Source organism: Arachis ipaensis, chromosome B4 (assembly GCF_059453495.1).
Source record: "Arachis ipaensis isolate K30076 ecotype BB chromosome B4, ASM5945349v1, whole genome shotgun sequence".
Lineage (NCBI taxonomy): Eukaryota > Viridiplantae > Streptophyta > Magnoliopsida > Fabales > Fabaceae > Arachis > Arachis ipaensis.
The window spans coordinates 3,398,091-3,416,458 of record NC_142439.1 but is presented as its reverse complement, the minus strand read 5'-3'; the positions used below and the strand labels follow the sequence as shown (position 1 = coordinate 3,416,458).

The 18,368-nt window shown below is 38.4% G+C and overlaps 2 protein-coding genes and 1 pseudogene across 2 annotated transcripts; 1 reads left to right on the top strand and 2 right to left on the bottom strand.

Annotated features, from left to right (window-relative positions):
• LOC148566495 (protein DETOXIFICATION 16-like) overlaps window positions 1-8,689 on the top strand; it is a 32,981-nt pseudogene extending 24,292 nt beyond the window's left edge.
• Window positions 6,748-7,398, bottom strand: LOC107648281 (uncharacterized). Its single transcript, XM_021104631.2, has 2 exons — window positions 6,933-7,398; window positions 6,748-6,816 (listed from the first exon to the last, which is right to left on the bottom strand). The coding sequence occupies exons 1-2, from the start codon at window positions 7,203-7,205 to the stop codon at window positions 6,763-6,765; spliced, it is 327 nt and encodes a 108-aa protein (XP_020960290.2). The 5' UTR covers window positions 7,206-7,398; the 3' UTR covers window positions 6,748-6,762.
• An 8,921-nt stretch (window positions 8,690-17,610) lies between the features above and the next one.
• Window positions 17,611-18,084, bottom strand: LOC148566494 (uncharacterized). The gene has a single exon (XM_088484274.1). It carries the CDS (start codon window positions 18,082-18,084, stop codon window positions 17,611-17,613), a length of 474 nt encoding a protein of 157 aa, XP_088340400.1.
• Between the last annotated feature and the right edge of the window lie 284 nt (window positions 18,085-18,368).

The following is an 18,368-nucleotide window of genomic DNA, read 5'->3' as shown; positions in this document are numbered from 1 at the left end:
ATGGCCACCTTTTTTTCTTCTATCACTAGCATTGATTTAGTAGTCAGTTCCTTTTATATCTCTTAACATTCTTTTTATGGTTTCACTAATCGGATTTTTCTCCACTTCTTTTCCTTTATAATTTGAATTTATTAAAAAATATCAAATAAATATAATCCGAACTGAACCATCCCAATATTTTGTTCGGTGTTAGTTATGAAAATATTTCAACACCAAACCCGATTACTCCCCTCCATGGCAAGGAAACTAGAAGCGATTACTAATTCATTGCCAACTGTTTCTATTGAATTGACTAACATTGTGTTCAACTCTTTGTTGGTTTCATATAATGACAGATGGGAATGGCAAGTGGCTTGGATACTTTTTATGGCCAATCGTATGGAGTAGGACAGCATGGCATGTTAGGCGTACACGTTCAGAAAGTCATGCTTAATAAAATTTCTTAATTTTGCTATTGAAATTTTTTATGATTCTGAATTTAATAACCATTTTTATACTTAATAGTTAAATTTTTAATTAATAAAATTTAATTAATGCTTTCTTAAAATAATTGAATTGTCAATTATTTCATTTGGGGTTGTTTATTTCTTTGAAAAAAAATTACATAAAATAAAAATTGCTGAGACTGAAAATTAATGTATCATGTTTAAGTATATGCTAATGTACTTCTTAATTCGTTTTTTTTGTAATTATCAGTGTAAAAACAATTGAAATCAAATTAGTAAGAGAAAATTTGTCAATAATGGTAATACTTTATTCTTTTTATTTATTTTTTTTAAGTTTATTTTACACAACTCTTTCATTTTATTTGTATTCTTAAAAACTAATTTTCTTTTTTATTATGCAATTTCAATCTAAAAATTGTGATTTCATTTCAATATTATATTTAAAACAGACTATTATTGATATTTATACTTTTATGGGCACTAAAACACATAAAACCCTCGAACTTTAAATTCCATACAAAAAATTCAACAAAATACTAAATAAAAATATTTCTACAAATATAATTGGGTCAAAAGAATAAATTTTTTAAATATTATAAAATTCAATAATTACAGAAACTTTTTTATTTAACAATAATAAAAAAACATCCAAATGAAATTGAAATTTTAAAACACAATATGTATATATAATTTTAATTTAATTCGAGTCTCAATCCTATCTTTGATAAAAAAAAAAAAAAAAGAGTAGATTTTGAAAAAAATTATTTTAAATAGGGAATTAACCTAATGTCATTCTTAGCCACTATTTTTTATGCCTCCATAAAACTCAACTAAATATAAACCTAATCTATTGTGTTACAACACACTCTTCATAAGTTCTATCATCTGAGACTAACTTGTTCTTCCTTATAAATTTCTTAATTTCACAACTTATGCAAAAATATATAAATTATTCCATGGAGGGAGAATACAAGAATAATACCCATTTCTCTATTGAGCCTAATGTATCCAAGCAAAATAAATTAAGATCTGTCGTTAAAGAAGTGAGAAAGCAAATATGTCTGGCAGAATCTTTAATCATGGTGAATCTTCTTAATTTCGCCATTGAGCTTATTTCCATAATGTTTGTGGGTCATGTCAACGAGTTAGTTCTCTCTGGAGTTTTCATGGCCAACTCCTTTTCTTCTGTCACTGGCATTGGTTTAGTGGCCAGTTCCTTTTATATCTCTTAACACTCTTTTTACGGTTTCACTAATCGAATTTTTCTCCTCTTCTTTTCCTTTATAATTTGAATTTATTAAAAAATATCAAATAAATATAATTCAAACTGAACCATCCCAATAATTTGTTTGGTGATGGTCATGAAAATATTTCAACACCAAACCCGATTACTCCCCTCCATGACATGGAAACTACAAGCGATTACTAATTCATTGCCAACTGTTTCTATTGAATCGACTAATCTTGTGTTCAACTTCTTGTTGGTTTCATATAATGATAGATGAGAATGGCAGGTGTCTTGGATACCTTTTATGACCAATCATATGGAGTAGGACAGTATGGCATGCTTAATAAAATTTCTTAATGGTGACGCTAAAATATTTTAATTTTAATACAAAAATTTTTTAATTTTGCTATTGAAATTTTTTAAGATTCTGAATTTGATGAGCATTTTTATACTTAATAGTTGAATTTTTAATTAATAAAATTTAATTAATACTTTCTTAAAATAATTGAATTGTCATTTATTTTATTTTGTTTTGTTTATTTCTTTTAAAGAAAATTACATAAAATTAAAATTGCTGTGACTGAAAATTAATGTATTATGTTTAAATATATGCTAACGTGCTTCTTAATTCGTTTTTTTTTGTAATTATCAATGTAAAAATAATTGAAATCAAATTAGTAAGAAAAAATTTACCAATAATAGTAATACTTTATTTGTTTTCTATTTATCTTTTTTTTTTTAATTTTATTTGTCACAACTCTTTCACTTTATTAGTATTCTTAAAAACTAATTTTCTTTTTTATTATGCAATTTCAATCTAAATATTGTAATTATATTTTAATATTATATTTAAAATAGACTATTATTGATATTTATACTTTTATAGACACTAAAACACATAAAACTCTCGAACTTTAAATTCTGCACAAAAAATTCAACAAAATACTAAATAAAAATATTTCTACAAATATAATTGGGTCAAAAGAATAAAATTTTTTAAATATTATAAAATTTAATAATTACAGAAACCTTTTTATTTAACAATAATAAAAAAAATCCAAATGAAATTCAAATTTTAAAACACAATATGTATATATAATTTTAATTTAATTCGAGTCTCAATCCTATCTTTTGATAAAAAAAAAGAGAAGAAGAAGAGAGTAGATTTTGAAAAAAATTTATTTCAAACAGGGGATTAACCTAATGTCATCCTTAGCTACTATTTTTTATGCCTCCATAAAACTCAACTAAATATAAACTTAATCTCTTGTGTTACAACACACTCTTCATAAGCTCTATCATCTGAGACTAACTTGTTCTTCTTTATAAATTTCTTAATTCCACAATCTATGTAAGAATATATAAATTAGTCCATGGTGGGAGAATACAAGACTAATACCCGTGTCTCTCTTGAGCCTAATGTATCCAAGAAAAATAAGTTAAGATCAGTGGTTAAAGAAGTGAGAAAGCAAATATGTCTGGCAGTACCTTTAATTATGGTGAATCTTCTTAATTTCGCCATTGAGCTGTTTGTGAATCATGTCAGTGAGTTGGCTCTCTCCGGCATTTCCATGGCCACCTCCTTTTCTTCTGTCACTGGCATTGGTTTAGTAGTCAGTTCCTTTTATATCTGTTAACACTCTTTTTACGGTTTCACTAATCAGATTTTTCTCCTCTTCTTTTTCTTTATATTTTGAATTTATTAAAAAATATCAAATAAATGTAATCCGAATTGAACCATCTTAATATTTTGTTCGGTGTTAGTTATGAAAATATTTCAACACCAAATCCGATTACTCTCTTCCATGGCATAGAAACTAGAAGCGATTACTAATTCATTGCCAACTGTTTCTATTGAATCGACTAACCTTGTGTTCAACTCTTTGTTGGACGGGCTGCAGGGTGTTGTTTTAGGAATTGTCAGACGATGCAGTTGGCAAAAAATGAGTACTTTTATTAACTTAGGGTCATATTATGTAGTTAGAGTTTCGTTAGCTATTGTGTTAATTTTCGCCTTACATCTGTTAGCTATTGTGTTAGCTTTCGCCTTACATCTTGAAGTAAAGGTATGTAAATACCAAATTGAAATCTATTGTTTTTATTTGTGAACGGTCTTAATTATTTTAGATTGAGATATGTCCGATACACAAAAAGGTAAATTAATTATATTATATAGTGTATTTTAATAAGTATTATATTATTTAAAAATTAATTAAATAATATATAAATTAATGTTAAATTTAAATTATTTTATATTAAAAATATTTTATAGAATATTTATTTAATAATTTGTATATAATTTTTTATAATTATTCAATTAAAATATAATATAAATTAAAATATAATTTATTATTTAAAAAATTTGAATATCTATTTTTAAAAAAAAACATAGACTTTTTATATTAGAATTATGCAAAATTATATCTTCATTTGTTGCTTTTATTTTTATATTTATTTTAGTTGTCATAGTTTGTCTTTTCATATGGTGTTTTTTGAGTTGTAAACAATTAAAAAATATTTTAAAAATAAATGAGAATAAAAATACCAAAAGTATAAATTAGTTTTATAATTATGATAGATTTGAATATATAACACCCTAACTATCAAAAGTCACACTTCCGGCTGCGCCACTCTGATAGCTTGGGTATTACAACGACTCTTGAAATATTTAGTACTATATGAGCCTGTTTAAAATTTTCCCGAATATTCGAAACATACATCCATAGGTTACAATACTTACAAATAATTCATATACATACATATATATACACATCATATCAATATAAAAACTTCACACATCAAAACTCTTATCCCTCTTGCAAAATGCGCTAGAAATAAAGGCGAGGGAAAAAATAAATAAAAACTAAGATCATACAAAATAATGTCGAATAAACAGAAAACGAATATAACTCTTCTGAAGCTTCGTCGTCCATATCCTGAAAAGGGAAAAACCTGTAGGGGGTGAGAACCTAACCACACGGTCTCACCACGGAGTTTTAAAGTTGTCATAAAAAGATATTTAATAAGAAAACTGTTTTCAAATTCGGTGATTATCATGCCTTATGAATCTTTTAAAAACCAATAAGTAAACGTTCAAAACCTTTTCAAAGAAACAAAGTTTAATCTTTCAGAAATCTGAAACCTTTCCTTAAAAGAAAATCTCAATCAGAAACCAACCACACAATCAACAACACAATCATTAATTCAGCACCAAAGTTCATTCTCAAATGTAGCACATCAGGACAAACACAGGCAAGACAGACAAGGAAAGCACAAGTAGGTAGCAGTTACAACAAATAGTTCAAGTAGCAGTTAAGAACAGTTTAGCAATTAGACAAACCCAAACAAGTTCAAACCCAAACAGAGCATACAAATGCATATGATGCATGCCTGTCCTATGGCTGATGAGGCTCTTCTGTCGGTTATCCAGCCAACCCAACAAGTCTGAATTGTCCTTAGACTGTCCCCCGTCGCGCATCCCCATGAGTCTATGCATAGATTTTACATTCATACATCATTCAAATCACTCACTAGGGGCTATCCATACCCGGGAATTTATACGTGTCCGGTCACCCTTACGACGTAGAGTCAACAGAGTATCGAGATCCAACCTGGAACACGTGATGGCAAGCCACGGTTCTTTACCCAGAGAACTCGTATCTCAGATAAACGTGCGGAAGCCACATATGTTTATTCATAATCATTCGTCCATCATCATTTCCGCATTTCATTAACATTTCATACCAAACCAATCATCATTCAAGCCATAAGTCACTTTTTATTTCTCAAATCTCTTCAAACTCATAATTCAACTTTCCTCAAAATCAATTTCCTTTTCAAGTCTTAGTCGCTTAATATAACATTTTACAAAACTTCCAAGAGACTTTCAATCATAACCGTAAAACGGAACTTTCTTTGAGAAGACACAAGACTTTAGGGAAGAATAACCTGCCTCACTTCTCAAACTCTTTAGAAATCCTCGGAATCAGAATTACTCAAACTAAAATCATTTAAAATGGAGACTCAAAACCAAAACCAATGCATATAGGCCAAAAGTTCCGAACCAGTTTCAAAACCAACATTATTTAAGTCCAAAAAACCCAATTTCTTTTCATTCTTAAATCAGAAACTTTCCCAAAGGCTCGGATTTGTTTAGTTAAAATTTAAAGAATACTTCAAAAGTAATACGAAATTAAGTAATCAGAGCTCAATTTCCTTTAAAATCTGCTAAAACTCCTCCAAAGGTATTTCTTTGACCAAACCTCAAAACATAAGTCCCCTCATGTTTAACTCAAACTTAAAACATAAGCATTCCTTAAAAGATTAAACTTGAATCTCCTGTTTCTTAATAAATCAAGAACCAAACAACAGAACCTCTCAAATCCAGTCCTTTTCTAAATCATATCTTAAAACAAAATCTTAAATTTCATAAAATTTCGACAACATCTCCCCTAAAACTTGGACTTTGCCACCCGTTTCGGGTCCCAACCAAACCAGTATACAACCCCTTCCACGGGTTCAAAACCAAATCAGTTTAAAATCAGACTAATTTCGAAAATTCATATCCTTCTCATAATTCAAGAAATCAAATCCAAACTCAATCCATTTTCAATGAACCAAACTCGTTTTCCAAAATTGTAATGGAATATTTCAGCAACCAACCATATAACCAAATCAAACAACAATCCAATATAACCACAAATACGTTCATCACAAAACAGCTCAGCAATATATAAGGCTTATATAACAACAAAAGCACATTTATCACATTAATATCCATTTATAACAACTCCAAATCATAAAACTAAGTTCTTTGAAAAAGCCCCTACCTCGACACGTTCAAACCACAATCCAAATGCCTAAAGAAATTCCTTTCCTCTCGACCCGAAATCAATGCAACTGAAACCTCAGCTCTGCTCGCTTCCTCAAAAGCAGAACAGCCTCAAAAGTGACATGCGGCCCGGTTTCTAATTCCTAAAACATCAATATCGTGGAAACCTCAAAACACATATCAAAAAACCAAAGGCGAGGATCCCGGGGTAGAGACACTTACTGGAATAAAAGAACGACATGCCAACCACCCCAAACTTAACCGGCAGCAGCTCCGACAGCGGCCAGGGGCTTCAGTGGCTCAGCAACAACCTTAATTTTTGACATGCAAACCCATAAAGTTAACCCTACAACATCTATACATCAGAATCCTTAACCACAGGTAGCTAGAATAATTACAGAAGGAGCTTCAAGGCGCGGCAACTCACCGGAAAAAGAAGAATGACAGAAGTGGAGCAGCGGCTCCGATGGCGACCTCCGGCAGCGGCGATGGAGACAGCCTCACGGACGGCGGCGTGGTTTGGCGGTGGGCGGACCAGCGGCGACAGATTCGACGCGCGTCTCCTCTCTCCGTGGCTGAGCACCCTCGCGATTCTGTTTCCTCCCTCGCACATCCTTCTCTTGTGACAGAACAGTGGCGGTGACGGCATGGAGCACGGCACGGCGGTGGTGACAGAACCGGCCTTTCCTCTTTCGCGCATCTCTTCTTCGCGACGGCGCAGCTGGCGGCGGCAAGGACGAACAGCGGCGACGGGTTGACGGCGGCGCGAGCTTCTCCTTCTCTTCGCGGTTCTAGAGGCGGCCCGTGGACGAACCGGCAACCCGCGGCCTCCTCCTTCGCCGGCGCTCTCCCTCTCTCTCTTGGATCCACCCTCTTCTCTCGCAACCCTCACTCCATTTTCTTTCTTTTTCCTTCTTTCTGCTCTTTACTGTGTGTGTGGGTGAGTTGTGTGTGTGCACCGTGGGTGTGGGGTGAGTGGGGTGAGTGGGGTGAGGTTAGTGTATTGTTAGGGTTTGAGGTGGTGTGGGGTAGATTAGGAAATTTAAATAAAAATAGGGATAATAATATAATTTTATAAAATAAATAAAAATAAAATAATAATTGAAAACCAAATTAAATATAGAGTATTTATCTCAAAAATATCTTTTAAATATAATTTTTAAATTATTTTCATTCAAATACTAAATTAACAAAAATTGGAGATAAGTAATTTAATTCTTCTTTATTTATAAAGTAAGGTTAGAAATTTAAATATTTAAAAGTAAGATATATAAAATATTTATTATTTATTTATTTTATTTTATAAGAATTCTAAATAATAAATAAGAATTTACTCAATTGATGTATAAAAATCTCTAAAAATATGATTTTAAATAAATATAATAGACCATAAATATTTAATTAATAATTTTTTAAAATTAGGAGTCTTACAGAATATACCTATTAAAAAGATGTGTCAAATTTAAACTTATTTGGGTTTAAAAAAATGAACGAGAATAAAAATATTTAAATGTATTTAGTAAGAAAATACGACAAATTTAAATTTATTTGAAGAAATTTTTACTAATTAGTACGAGAGATTAAGAAAGAAAGAGTAACATAGTCTTATAGTATGCATAAAAAGATTAAATAATATAGTAGTAAAACTATTAATATGTTTAAGTTGTCAAATTTTAATATTAGTAACTAAAAACTTTTATAATTATTATTATAATACTTTTAATATATATTTATTGTATTTTATTAATATTTTATGTTTTAATTAAATAATTATAGTTAAGATTTTTTTTAATTTTTTCTTAAAAGATAATTAGTTAATTTTTAGGTAAGTAAAATTACTAATATAAAATTATTAAAAAAATATAATTTAAATATAATATAAAAAAATTTAAATATTAATTTTTATAAAATAAGAATAAATATTCTGCAGGAACTTTGGCTTGGAATTATATGTGTCCTTGTCGTTCAAGTACTTGGTCTGATAATCATAACTGTACGGATTGATTGGAAGAAAGAGGTGTCTACTCTTTTGTCTTTTTAGTTTTTCTTTCAAATTTTAGTTTTGCGTATTAATTACTGAAATGGTTAAATTTGTTTTTTTTTTTGTAGGCAAGGATAACTAGCGAAAGAGTTAATAATTTAGGACAGACAAATATTGAAAGATTTAATAATTCATTTATCTAAAAGTTTGAGTTTATAGTATGTTACTTGTTTTTTTAGTTTTTTCATGTAATTAATTTTGTGTAAGTGATAATTTTGAACATACATTTATTTATCTATTTATATAAAAATTGAGTTTATAGCATATTATTTTTTTTATTTATATAAGGCGAGATTCAAATTCTCGACATTTGTTTAAGTAAATTAGTGATCTAACTACTAGATTAATACAACTTGATTGCAATATAAAAATAATAAAATTCACATAAAAAATTTTTTTTATCATGTTAGTCAATTAAATTTAATATCTATTATTACTCAATTAAATTAAAAAATAACGGTTATATATAATTAACTTTTACATAAAATTATAATAATAACAATTTTTTAGTTACAAATACTCAAAATATATATTATTAGACCTACTTAATCATATTATTAATTTTTTTTAGAAAAGAGGGTTAATATGAATACCCCAAACAGAACAAACAAAACAAGACTAATCAGCTCTTCTTAGGTTTGGTTTGATAAAATTTTTTGAAAAGGTGGTTGTGTTTTTTAAAAACTCAAGTTTTTCATTTTATATTTGGTAAATAAAAAAGATCATATGCTTGTGTTTGCAGATTTTAAAAGATTAGGGTATTTTGAAAGTACCTAAGATAAAACTTTTTTAAAATTGGCTTGTACTTTTCAAAATTTAAAAGTCTAATATAACCTCATATGTTAACTAATTTTTAAATTTAATGCTTGCATTTATGTTTATTATAATATTTTTAAATTCTAAAAACTATTTTACCAAATGCAATTATTATTACTTGTGTTTATTAAAACTAGTTTTAATTTGATTTACCAAATATAAATATTACGATTTTTAAAAAATTATTTTTTAAAAATTAACTTTACTCTTAGAAAATAAAAATTTTAGTGAGCCTTATTCTAAGAGTTCCACGAGAATAAGAAAGTAGAGCATGTGTCAGAAGGTGGCCTCTTAAACAAATGAAGACCTATGGGGAGCTCCTGACCATTTTTAGCCAAGGTGTCGGCTACAACATTAGCTTCTCTAAGAATATGGATCCACTCCACCTTCTGAAAACGTCTCTCCAAGATTGCTGTGTCTTCCAACAGTGGTTTGCACAGATGAGAGGCTGGACACCCATCTTTAATAAACTTAATGGAAAGACCAAGAATCAGATTCAACAATAAGGTGTTGGAAATTATGTGTATTAGCAATCTGAAGGCCTTCAACAATCTCCCAAAGCTCGGCATGAGTGATGGAACAACTTTTCAAATTACACAAAAATCTAACAATATATCTGCCCAAGTGATTTCGGAACACCCCCACAGGCCGTACTATTATTGGAGGAGAGGAAAGAACCATCCACATTAAGCTTCACACAATCTTGGTGGAAAGACCTAACATATGAGCTGTCCGGAGCTTCTTGTAGCAGAATTTCGTTTGAAGTTATTCTTCAATGCAGTTTGAATGTCTTCAAACCGAGCTTGAATAGTACTAACAGTTGCAACGGGGAGAAAACTCTTTCCTTCAAAGATGAGGAGATTTCTATATATATAGTACCACAAAGAAGAAGCTGCAACACCAAGTCGGCAATTCCAATCACTCTTCGCTGAGAGATTACTAATGAGTCAATCTCTAGCATTAAGGTTGTAAAAGTTTTGAACAAACTGATGCGGATGAAGTAGATTCCATACTTGTTCGTTACTGTGGGATCTCGAGTGCTCGGTGGATCGGATGGTGATGAGAAGGTTAGAGAGGGAAACCCCGGGTTGATCTGGAGCGGGCGTTTGAGGTGTGCTTAGTGAGTTGATGGTGCCGGAGGAAAGAAGGACGAGGGGGGTGGCCTCTTGCAAGGACACTCCGACGGTCAAGTTAGTGTCCGTATGAGGGGATGGCCAAATTAGGTAAGATATGACATACCTTGGGGGGAGAGCTGTCCTCTCCCCTTATATACTGTGCAAGGCGGGCCTATGGATGACCTAGCCCACTGGCCAAGGAGCTTCTATGAGCTGTCCTAGTCCACGTGGGAGGAACAGGTCGTTCCAGACTTCGGGTCGAGGACTCGGGGGCGGCCCCAAGGATACCGACCCGACTGGTGACCTGGGTCGTACGGAGTGTAAACCGGGCGTGCCCCGAGTCGGGTGTTGAAAACCGACCCGTCGGACTCTTCCTTTCGTGAGGGATGGCTTGGGCCTGGGTAAGGGGTGGCGCCCCAACCCGACGACTAGTTGGGCTGGACTCTGGTCTGTAACAGTGCCCTCAACGTGTCAGCCTTGAGGTTTGGGGCTCGTGGCTGGACGCATTTGTCCTACTCACCGAGATGGGATGTGCTCTTCTTATCGGGAGCTCGTTGATAGCGTTTCATGTTTCTCACGCGTGGTCATCTCGTCTCTGACGCTGCCTCCTTGGCGTCTGTGCTGGGCATTAAATGCCCATCATTTCGTGATTTGAAATTTGTGTGAAATGACAGGTATGCCCCTGCCTTTTGGCACTTCTTCCTTGACGGTTACACTCTTCGCCCCCTTTTTTATTTTCACAACCTCCTCATTTCCCCATTCTTCTTTTTTCCCTCTTCTGTTTCCTTAAACTGCTGCTGTTTCTACTCTCTTCTTTTGCTGCTGATTCGATTCCGTTCGCGCTTCCAGATTTCTTTCTTTCTTTCGGATTCCTTCCTCAACTTCTGCATTTTTCTGGTACGTTGTTTATGGTTTTCATTGCTTTTTGGTTTTCTTTTGGTATTCCTTTTGTGCTTTTTCCATGCGTTTTTCCCTATGCATGCCTGGGTTTTTGTTTGCTTTTGCTGCTTCTTCTTTTAGAGGGGGCGCCACTGGGTTTTTCTTAGGTTTTGCTTGAGTTCTGGGTTAGTGTAGGGGTACCTAGGGGGTGGTTTAGGGAGTTGTAGTTTGTTTATAATGCTTTTAGGGTTCTCGACCTCCCGTTCTAACTAAGTGGTGCCCCCGCTGTAGGTATGGCTGACCGCCCTGTGCTCCCGAACATGGCTCAGCAGCCGCAAGCCGATTTTGTCGATCACTACGCCTGGGTTACTTCCGATGTGAAGGACGCCCCTTCTAAGGTCACCCGTGAGAGCCTCCAGGATCTTCGCCAGGCCGGGCTATTGTGCGGAGGAGGACCCGAGGAGGCATTGTACCAGGTTTACGTTCCTGCTGATCGGGAGCGTGTTTGTCAAAAGAACTTGGCCTCCCCTCGAGTTGTTGATTGGTTGTGGGTTTATAAACCCATGTTCAAAACCTTGGGAGTTCGCCTTCCCTTCTCTTCCTTCGTCATGGGTTTGCTAAATCGGTGCGATGTTGCTCCGTCACAGCTGCACCCGAATAGCTGGGCTACTATTCGCTATTTTGAAATGGTCTGCGAATATCTGAAGATCTCGGTATCTACAACCTTGCGAGGTGGATCTATCGTAGTCTTCTCCGTGCTGCTGCTATCACTAAGAAGGTGGAGCCTGTCTTGGGAAATATTCATTCTATGGAAGGGAAGCTTCGAAACTCCCAGAAGGATTTAACTGATTCGAGGTCCCGGGAGGAGTCTCTGAAGAAGAAGTTATCTGAGCAGGAGGAGAAAGCCAAGGAAGATGCCAAGGAAATCAATAGGTTCGTGGAGCGGGACATCACCTTGATGAAGGATTTGAACACTTCCCGTGGTGAGACCGCTGCTGTCGAGAAAAAGATCAAAGACTTGGAGGAAAAGCTGAAACTGGCGGAGAGCTCGGCAACGGCTGCCCGTCAGGAAGCAGCCTCTCTGAAGAAGAAAAATAAGGAGATTGCTAAGGGGCCCGGGAGGCCGTGAAGCTGACTGAGGAGGGGATTAAGCTTCAGGTTGCTGTGCTAGCTCCCGACCTCGACCTTTCTCAAGTGGGCACTATCAAGACTGTTGAGGATGGGAAGATTGTTAACATCCTCAAGCATTGAGATGGATTCTTTTTCTTTTCAGCTTTTATACTCCTTGCCTCTGTTCTTGTAATTTTGCTTTTTGCTTTTGGGCCTTTTAAGGCGCCTTTGGTTGTAATGAATATTTTGATACTTCGTTTTAATTGAGCCGTTTTATGATAATTGTTCGCTTGCTCGGGCCGTCGTGGCTTTTGCCTACTTTATTGATTTTGCTTATCTAGGCCGTCGTGGCCTTTTAATTAAGCCGTTTTATGATAATTGTTTGCTTGCTCGGGCCGTCGTGGCTTTTGCCTACTTTATTGATTTTGCTTATCCGGGCCGTCGTAGCCTTTTGGTTTATCGCTTTTATGGTATTTACCGTTTTAATCATTTGTTGCTTTTTTACCTTTGGGTCCCTTTGGTTCCCAGGGTGATCAGTCCCGGATTTTCGTTAGATCGACCGCTCGTAGTTTTTGTCGTTTCGTCGTATTTGGCGAAAATCTTGCAAAAGACAGAGTTGTTATATATGTATATGTAGAACTTAAAATAAAGGGGTAATGTGATACATAATTAAAGAAAATGGAAACGAAGGAAAATGGAAAAAATTAAAGTGGATGTGAAGGGGTCTTCAGCCCGTCAGGTCGCTTTTTCCTATGAGTAAAATCTTTTTAGGTTTGCCATGTTCCATGTCCTCGGCACCTCGCTTCCATCTAGCTTTTCTAGCTTATATGCACTCTTTCCGAGGACTTCTCTGACCCTGTAAGGTCTTTCCCAATTTGCGTCCAACTTGCCTTCTCCTAGGGTTGGCGGCCCTATGTCGTTACGTCGTAAGACCAGGTCGCCTTCCCCGAGGCTTCTCCTTAGCACTTTGCCGTTGTATCTTAGGGCTATCCTTTGCTTGATTGCTGTCTCTATCAGGTGTACCATTTGTCTTGTTTCGTCAACTAGGTCTTTCTCGATTGCCTCGTTTCCTTTCCCCAAGAAGTAATCTTGGACTCGGCTCCCCTATTTCGACTGGGATGACCGCGTCGACCCCGTATGTGAGTCGGAATGGGGTTTCGCCAGTAGATGACTGGAGAGAGGTTCTGTAAGACCATAAGACTGAGGCTAGCTCGTCTACCCATGAGCCCTTCTTCCCTTCGAGTCGCTTCTTTAGCCCTTTTAGGATAACTTTGTTGGCTGCTTCTACCTATCCGTTGCTTTGAGGGTGCTCAACTGAGGAGAACATTTGCTTGATCCCTAGTCCTGAGAGGAATTCTTTAAATTTTTTGTCAGTGAATTGTGCCCCATTATCTGATATGACAAGACTCCGGGATTTCGAACCTGGTGACCACTTGCCTCCACATGAATTTTTGACAGTGGCTGAGGATATGCTGGCTAGTTATTATGCCTCTACCCATTTGGTGTAGTAGTCTATAGCTACTATCAAGTATTTCACTTGTCCTAGCCTGAGTGGGAATGGTCCCAAGATGTCGACTCCCCATTGGGCGAAAGGTTGGGGTGCCATCATCAAGCTAAGTTCCTCATGTGGAGCTTTGTGGAAGTTGGCATTTTCTTGGCATTTGTTGCATTTCCTGACGAACCCCTGAGCGTCCGACATCATCGTGGGCCAGTAATACCCTGCTCGGATGATCTTCCTTGCCAGCGACCTTCCTCCAATATGGTGACCACAACACCCCTCATGGACTTCGCTTAGGACGTAGTCCGTCTGGTCGGGGCGTAGGCATTTGAGCAAGGGTTGGTGGAGCCCTCGCTTGTACAACTGCCCTTGTATGATCACATATTTGGGGGCTTCCCTCCTGGTGGCTTGTGCTTCCTTCTCGTCTTGGGGTATTTCGCTGTGTTCCAAGTATCGGAAGATATGGTCTATCCATCAGGTGGGGCTTGGGGTCTGGGTTGCACATAAGATGATTGCTGGTTCAGTTACCAGTCCTTGGATTAGAGACCTGTTCCCTGTCCCAGGCTTGGTGCTCGCTAGCTTGGAGAGGAGGTCTGCTCGGGCGTTCCTTTCCCTAGGAACATGCTGGATTATGACTTCCTCGAAGTTTTTGCACAACTCTTTTACCTTTTCTAGGTACTTTTTGTAGTAGTGTGTCCCTGGCCTGGTAGCTGCCGTTTATCTGGGATGTGACGATCTGGGAGTCACTACTAACTTCTACCCTAGATGCTCCGACTTCTTTAGCTAGGATTATCCCTCCTATCAGTGCTTCGTATTCTGCCTGGTTGTTGAAGACGGAAAAATCAAACTTGATCGACTGCTCATAAGCTACCCCTGCCGAGTTCTCGAGAATGATCCCGGCCCCTCCGGACGTTTGGTTGGATGCTCCATCAACGTGGGGCTTCCACCGTGTGTTCGGTATGTCGGGTGCCTCTCCTGTGACCTCCACCAGGAAATTTACCATTGCTTGGGCTTTGATTGCTTGCCTGGGCTCGTATTGCAAATCATATTGGGACAGCTCTACTGCCCATGCCATCATCCTCCCTGCGAGGTTGGGTTTTGGAGAGCTTGTCGAATTGCCTGGTTGGTTCTTAGGATGATCTCATGCCCTTGGAAGTATTGTTTGAGTCTTCTTGATGAGGTTAGCAGGGCATAAGCCAGCTTTTTCAGCTTGGTGTACTTCAACTCCGCCCCTTGGAGTCCTTTACTGATGATGTATATTGGGTGCTGGGTCTTATCTTCTTCTCGGACAAGAACCGCCGCCATGGCCTGTGTGGTCACTGCTAGGTATAGGTACAGAGGTTCTCCTTCTCTTGGTTTGCTAAGCACGGGTGATTCTGAAAGTATCTTTTTGAAATGGCTGAATGCTTCTTCGCATGCCGGGGTCCACTCGAAGGCGATTCTTTTCTTCATTAGGTCGAAGAATGGGAGGGCCTTTTCCGCCGAAGCTTCGAGGAACCGGGATAGAGCTGTAAGCTTCCCGGTGAGTCGCTGCACATCTTTGACACACCCTGGGCTTGTCATTTTGAGGATGGCTTCACATTTGTTTGGGTTAGCTTCTACCCCCCGTTGTGTTATCATGAAACCTAGGAACTTTTAGGCCTCCATAGCAAACGCGCACTTGAGTGGATTGAGCCTCATTTTGAATTTCCTTAGCGCTTCGAAGACAGCTTGGAGGTCGTCTATAAGGCTACTTGGCTCTGCTGTTTTTACCAAGATGTCGTCGACGTAAACCTCTACTGTCTTGCCGATGAGGTCATGGAAGACTCTGCTCATTAGTCTTTGGTAGGTGGCCCCCGCGTTCTTCAATCCAAATGGCATTACCTTGTAACAATAAGTGCCTCCTGGTGTTATGAACGCCGTCTTCTCCTCATCAGGCCGGTGCATCGGGATCTGATTATAGCCGGAGTACGCGTCCATGAAACTGAGAAAATGATATCCTGCCGCCGAGTCTACCAAGGTGTCGATGTTGGGGAGGGGGAAAGAGTCTTTAGGACATGCTTTGTTTAGGTCGGAATAGTCAACACACATTCTCCATTTTCCACTAGCTTTTTTGATCAGGACGACGTTGGATAGCCATGTCGAGTATTTGAGCTCTTTGATGAACTCGGCTTCAAGTAGCTCAGCTGTTTGTTTGGCGACCTCATGGGCCCTTTCTTGGGACATTTTCCTTCGTCGCTGTGCTACTAGCTTTGTGTCTGGTTTGACGGCTAGTCGGTGGGACATGACCTCGGGATCCAAGCCCGGCATGTTTGATGGCGTCCATGCGAAGAGGTCGCCGTTTGCCCTTACGACCTCCATGAGGGGGCCTTTGAGTTCATGGGGCAGATTTTTGTTTACGAAGGTAAACTATTCTGCCGACTTCTCTATTTGGAACTTCTCCATGTCCCCCTCTGGTTTTGGTCTCGGCTTGTCTTCTATCCTTACATCCAGGTCTACCAAAAACACGCCGGCTACCTTTTTAGACTCTTTTCTTAGGGAGAGATTGGCATTGTTGCAGGCAATCCCCCCTTTCAAGTCTCCCCTAATGGAGCCAACAGCTCCTTTGTCCGTCACGAACTTCATTGTTAGGAATTTAGTACATATCACAGCTGAAAATTCGTTGATAGTCTTTCTTCCTAGAATGATGTTGTAGGCCGTGGAGTCTCTGAGGACTACGAAGTCTGCCATAACTGACCTCCTAGTGTCACTGGCTCTGAGGCAGATTGGGAGAGAAATCGTCCCATCGGGTTTTATATAGTTGTCGCCTAACCCCATGACCCCGTGTTGATGGCTCTTGAGGTCGGATTCCCTGAGTCCTATGGCGTCAAACACGTTCCTGAATAGGATGTTGGAGTCAACTCCAGTATCGACAAGGATTCGCCTGACTAACCCGGTCCCGACCATTGCCGTGATCACCATGGGGGTTTTCGGGGAGATTGTGAAACCACTGATCTTCTGGGCCGAAGGATATCACGGGAGGTCTTCCTCTTGAGGCGATGGGGTCTCCTGTCGAGATTGAAAGGATCCGGGTATCCTTTTTTACTGCCGACTTGGATTTGGGGGGGGATATCACATCCAATCACAACGTTAACCATAAAAGTTGGGGGTTGTCGGTGTTCCCTGTGGGCCTTGTCTAGCCTTGACGGTTCGGCTACGGTCTTCTTCTGAGCACTCACGTTCCCGTCTCCTTGGTTCTCGAATAAGTTGGGAGAACTCACTCAATTTTCCTTCCCGGATGGCCTACTCTAGAGCATCTTTGAGGTCAAAATAGTCTTGTGTCTTGTGACCAAAGCCCTTGTGATAATCGTAGTAGAGGCTTTTGTTACCCCCCATTTTCTCTTTTAGAGGTCTGGGTCTGGATAGGATTCTCTTGTCCACAATTTGCTGGTAGACTTCCACTATGGGCGCCGTGAGTGGCGTGTAGTTGGTGAATCTTCCTACCCATGGGGGTTGCTTGGCTAGGATGCCATCCCTGGGAGTTTTTCTGTATCTGTCGACCTGGGGGGCCTGCCGAGCTGGGGGGTTAGCGAGCTGCCGTTTATTAGCTGCTACAACCTGACTAACTTTCTCATCATTGATGTATTCCTTGGCCACTCTTTGAATTTTCTGCATGGTCCATACAGGCTTAGTTGTGAAGGTGCTTCCTAAAGTCCTCGTTTAGCAGGCCGTTTGTTAGGCAAAGACTGGTGACCGAGTCCGTAAGGCCGTCGATCTTTAAGCATTCATCGTTGAATCTGTCCAGGAACTTCTTGGTCGGCTCTCCAGGTTTCTGGGTAACCCCTAATAGGTTAATCAGGTGCTTTGCCTTGGCTATGCGTGTCGTGAACCAAGCTAGAAAGCTTTGGGAGATGTCCGCGAAGGCTGCGATGGACCCCTGTGGGAGTGCGTTGAACCATCGGATCGCTGAGCCGGCCAGCGTCATAGGGAATGCTCGGCATCTGACCGCGTTGCCTACTCCTTCCAGATTCATTCTTGCTTCGAAAGCCGTGAGGTGCTCCTGGGGATCCTTGGTCCCGTCATACCTCATGTCCATTGGCTTGTCGAAATTCTTCGGAAGCCGGACCTTGAGGATCGAGGGGTGGAAGGGGGTGGCTCCCATGATGATCGGTTCCTACTGTCTCTTGGCCTTCCTTCTTTGGGACTCCCCGTGGCTCTCGGACCTGTCCTGGTGAGGTCAAGAGGTCGCCTGAGCACGTGTCTCATCGCGCTTTGTTGGGCTCCTTTCTCGGCTCTCATGTCTTCGGGACGTGGAGCGGGTGCGAGATCGGCTGGCGTCGCCGCGGGAGTGGCTGACGTCTCCGGGGGATCGGCTCCTCAGTGCTAGCTCCCGTTCAAGGTTTTGTACTCTGTGTCTGAGTTCCTGCATGATCTTGGCGTTATCGG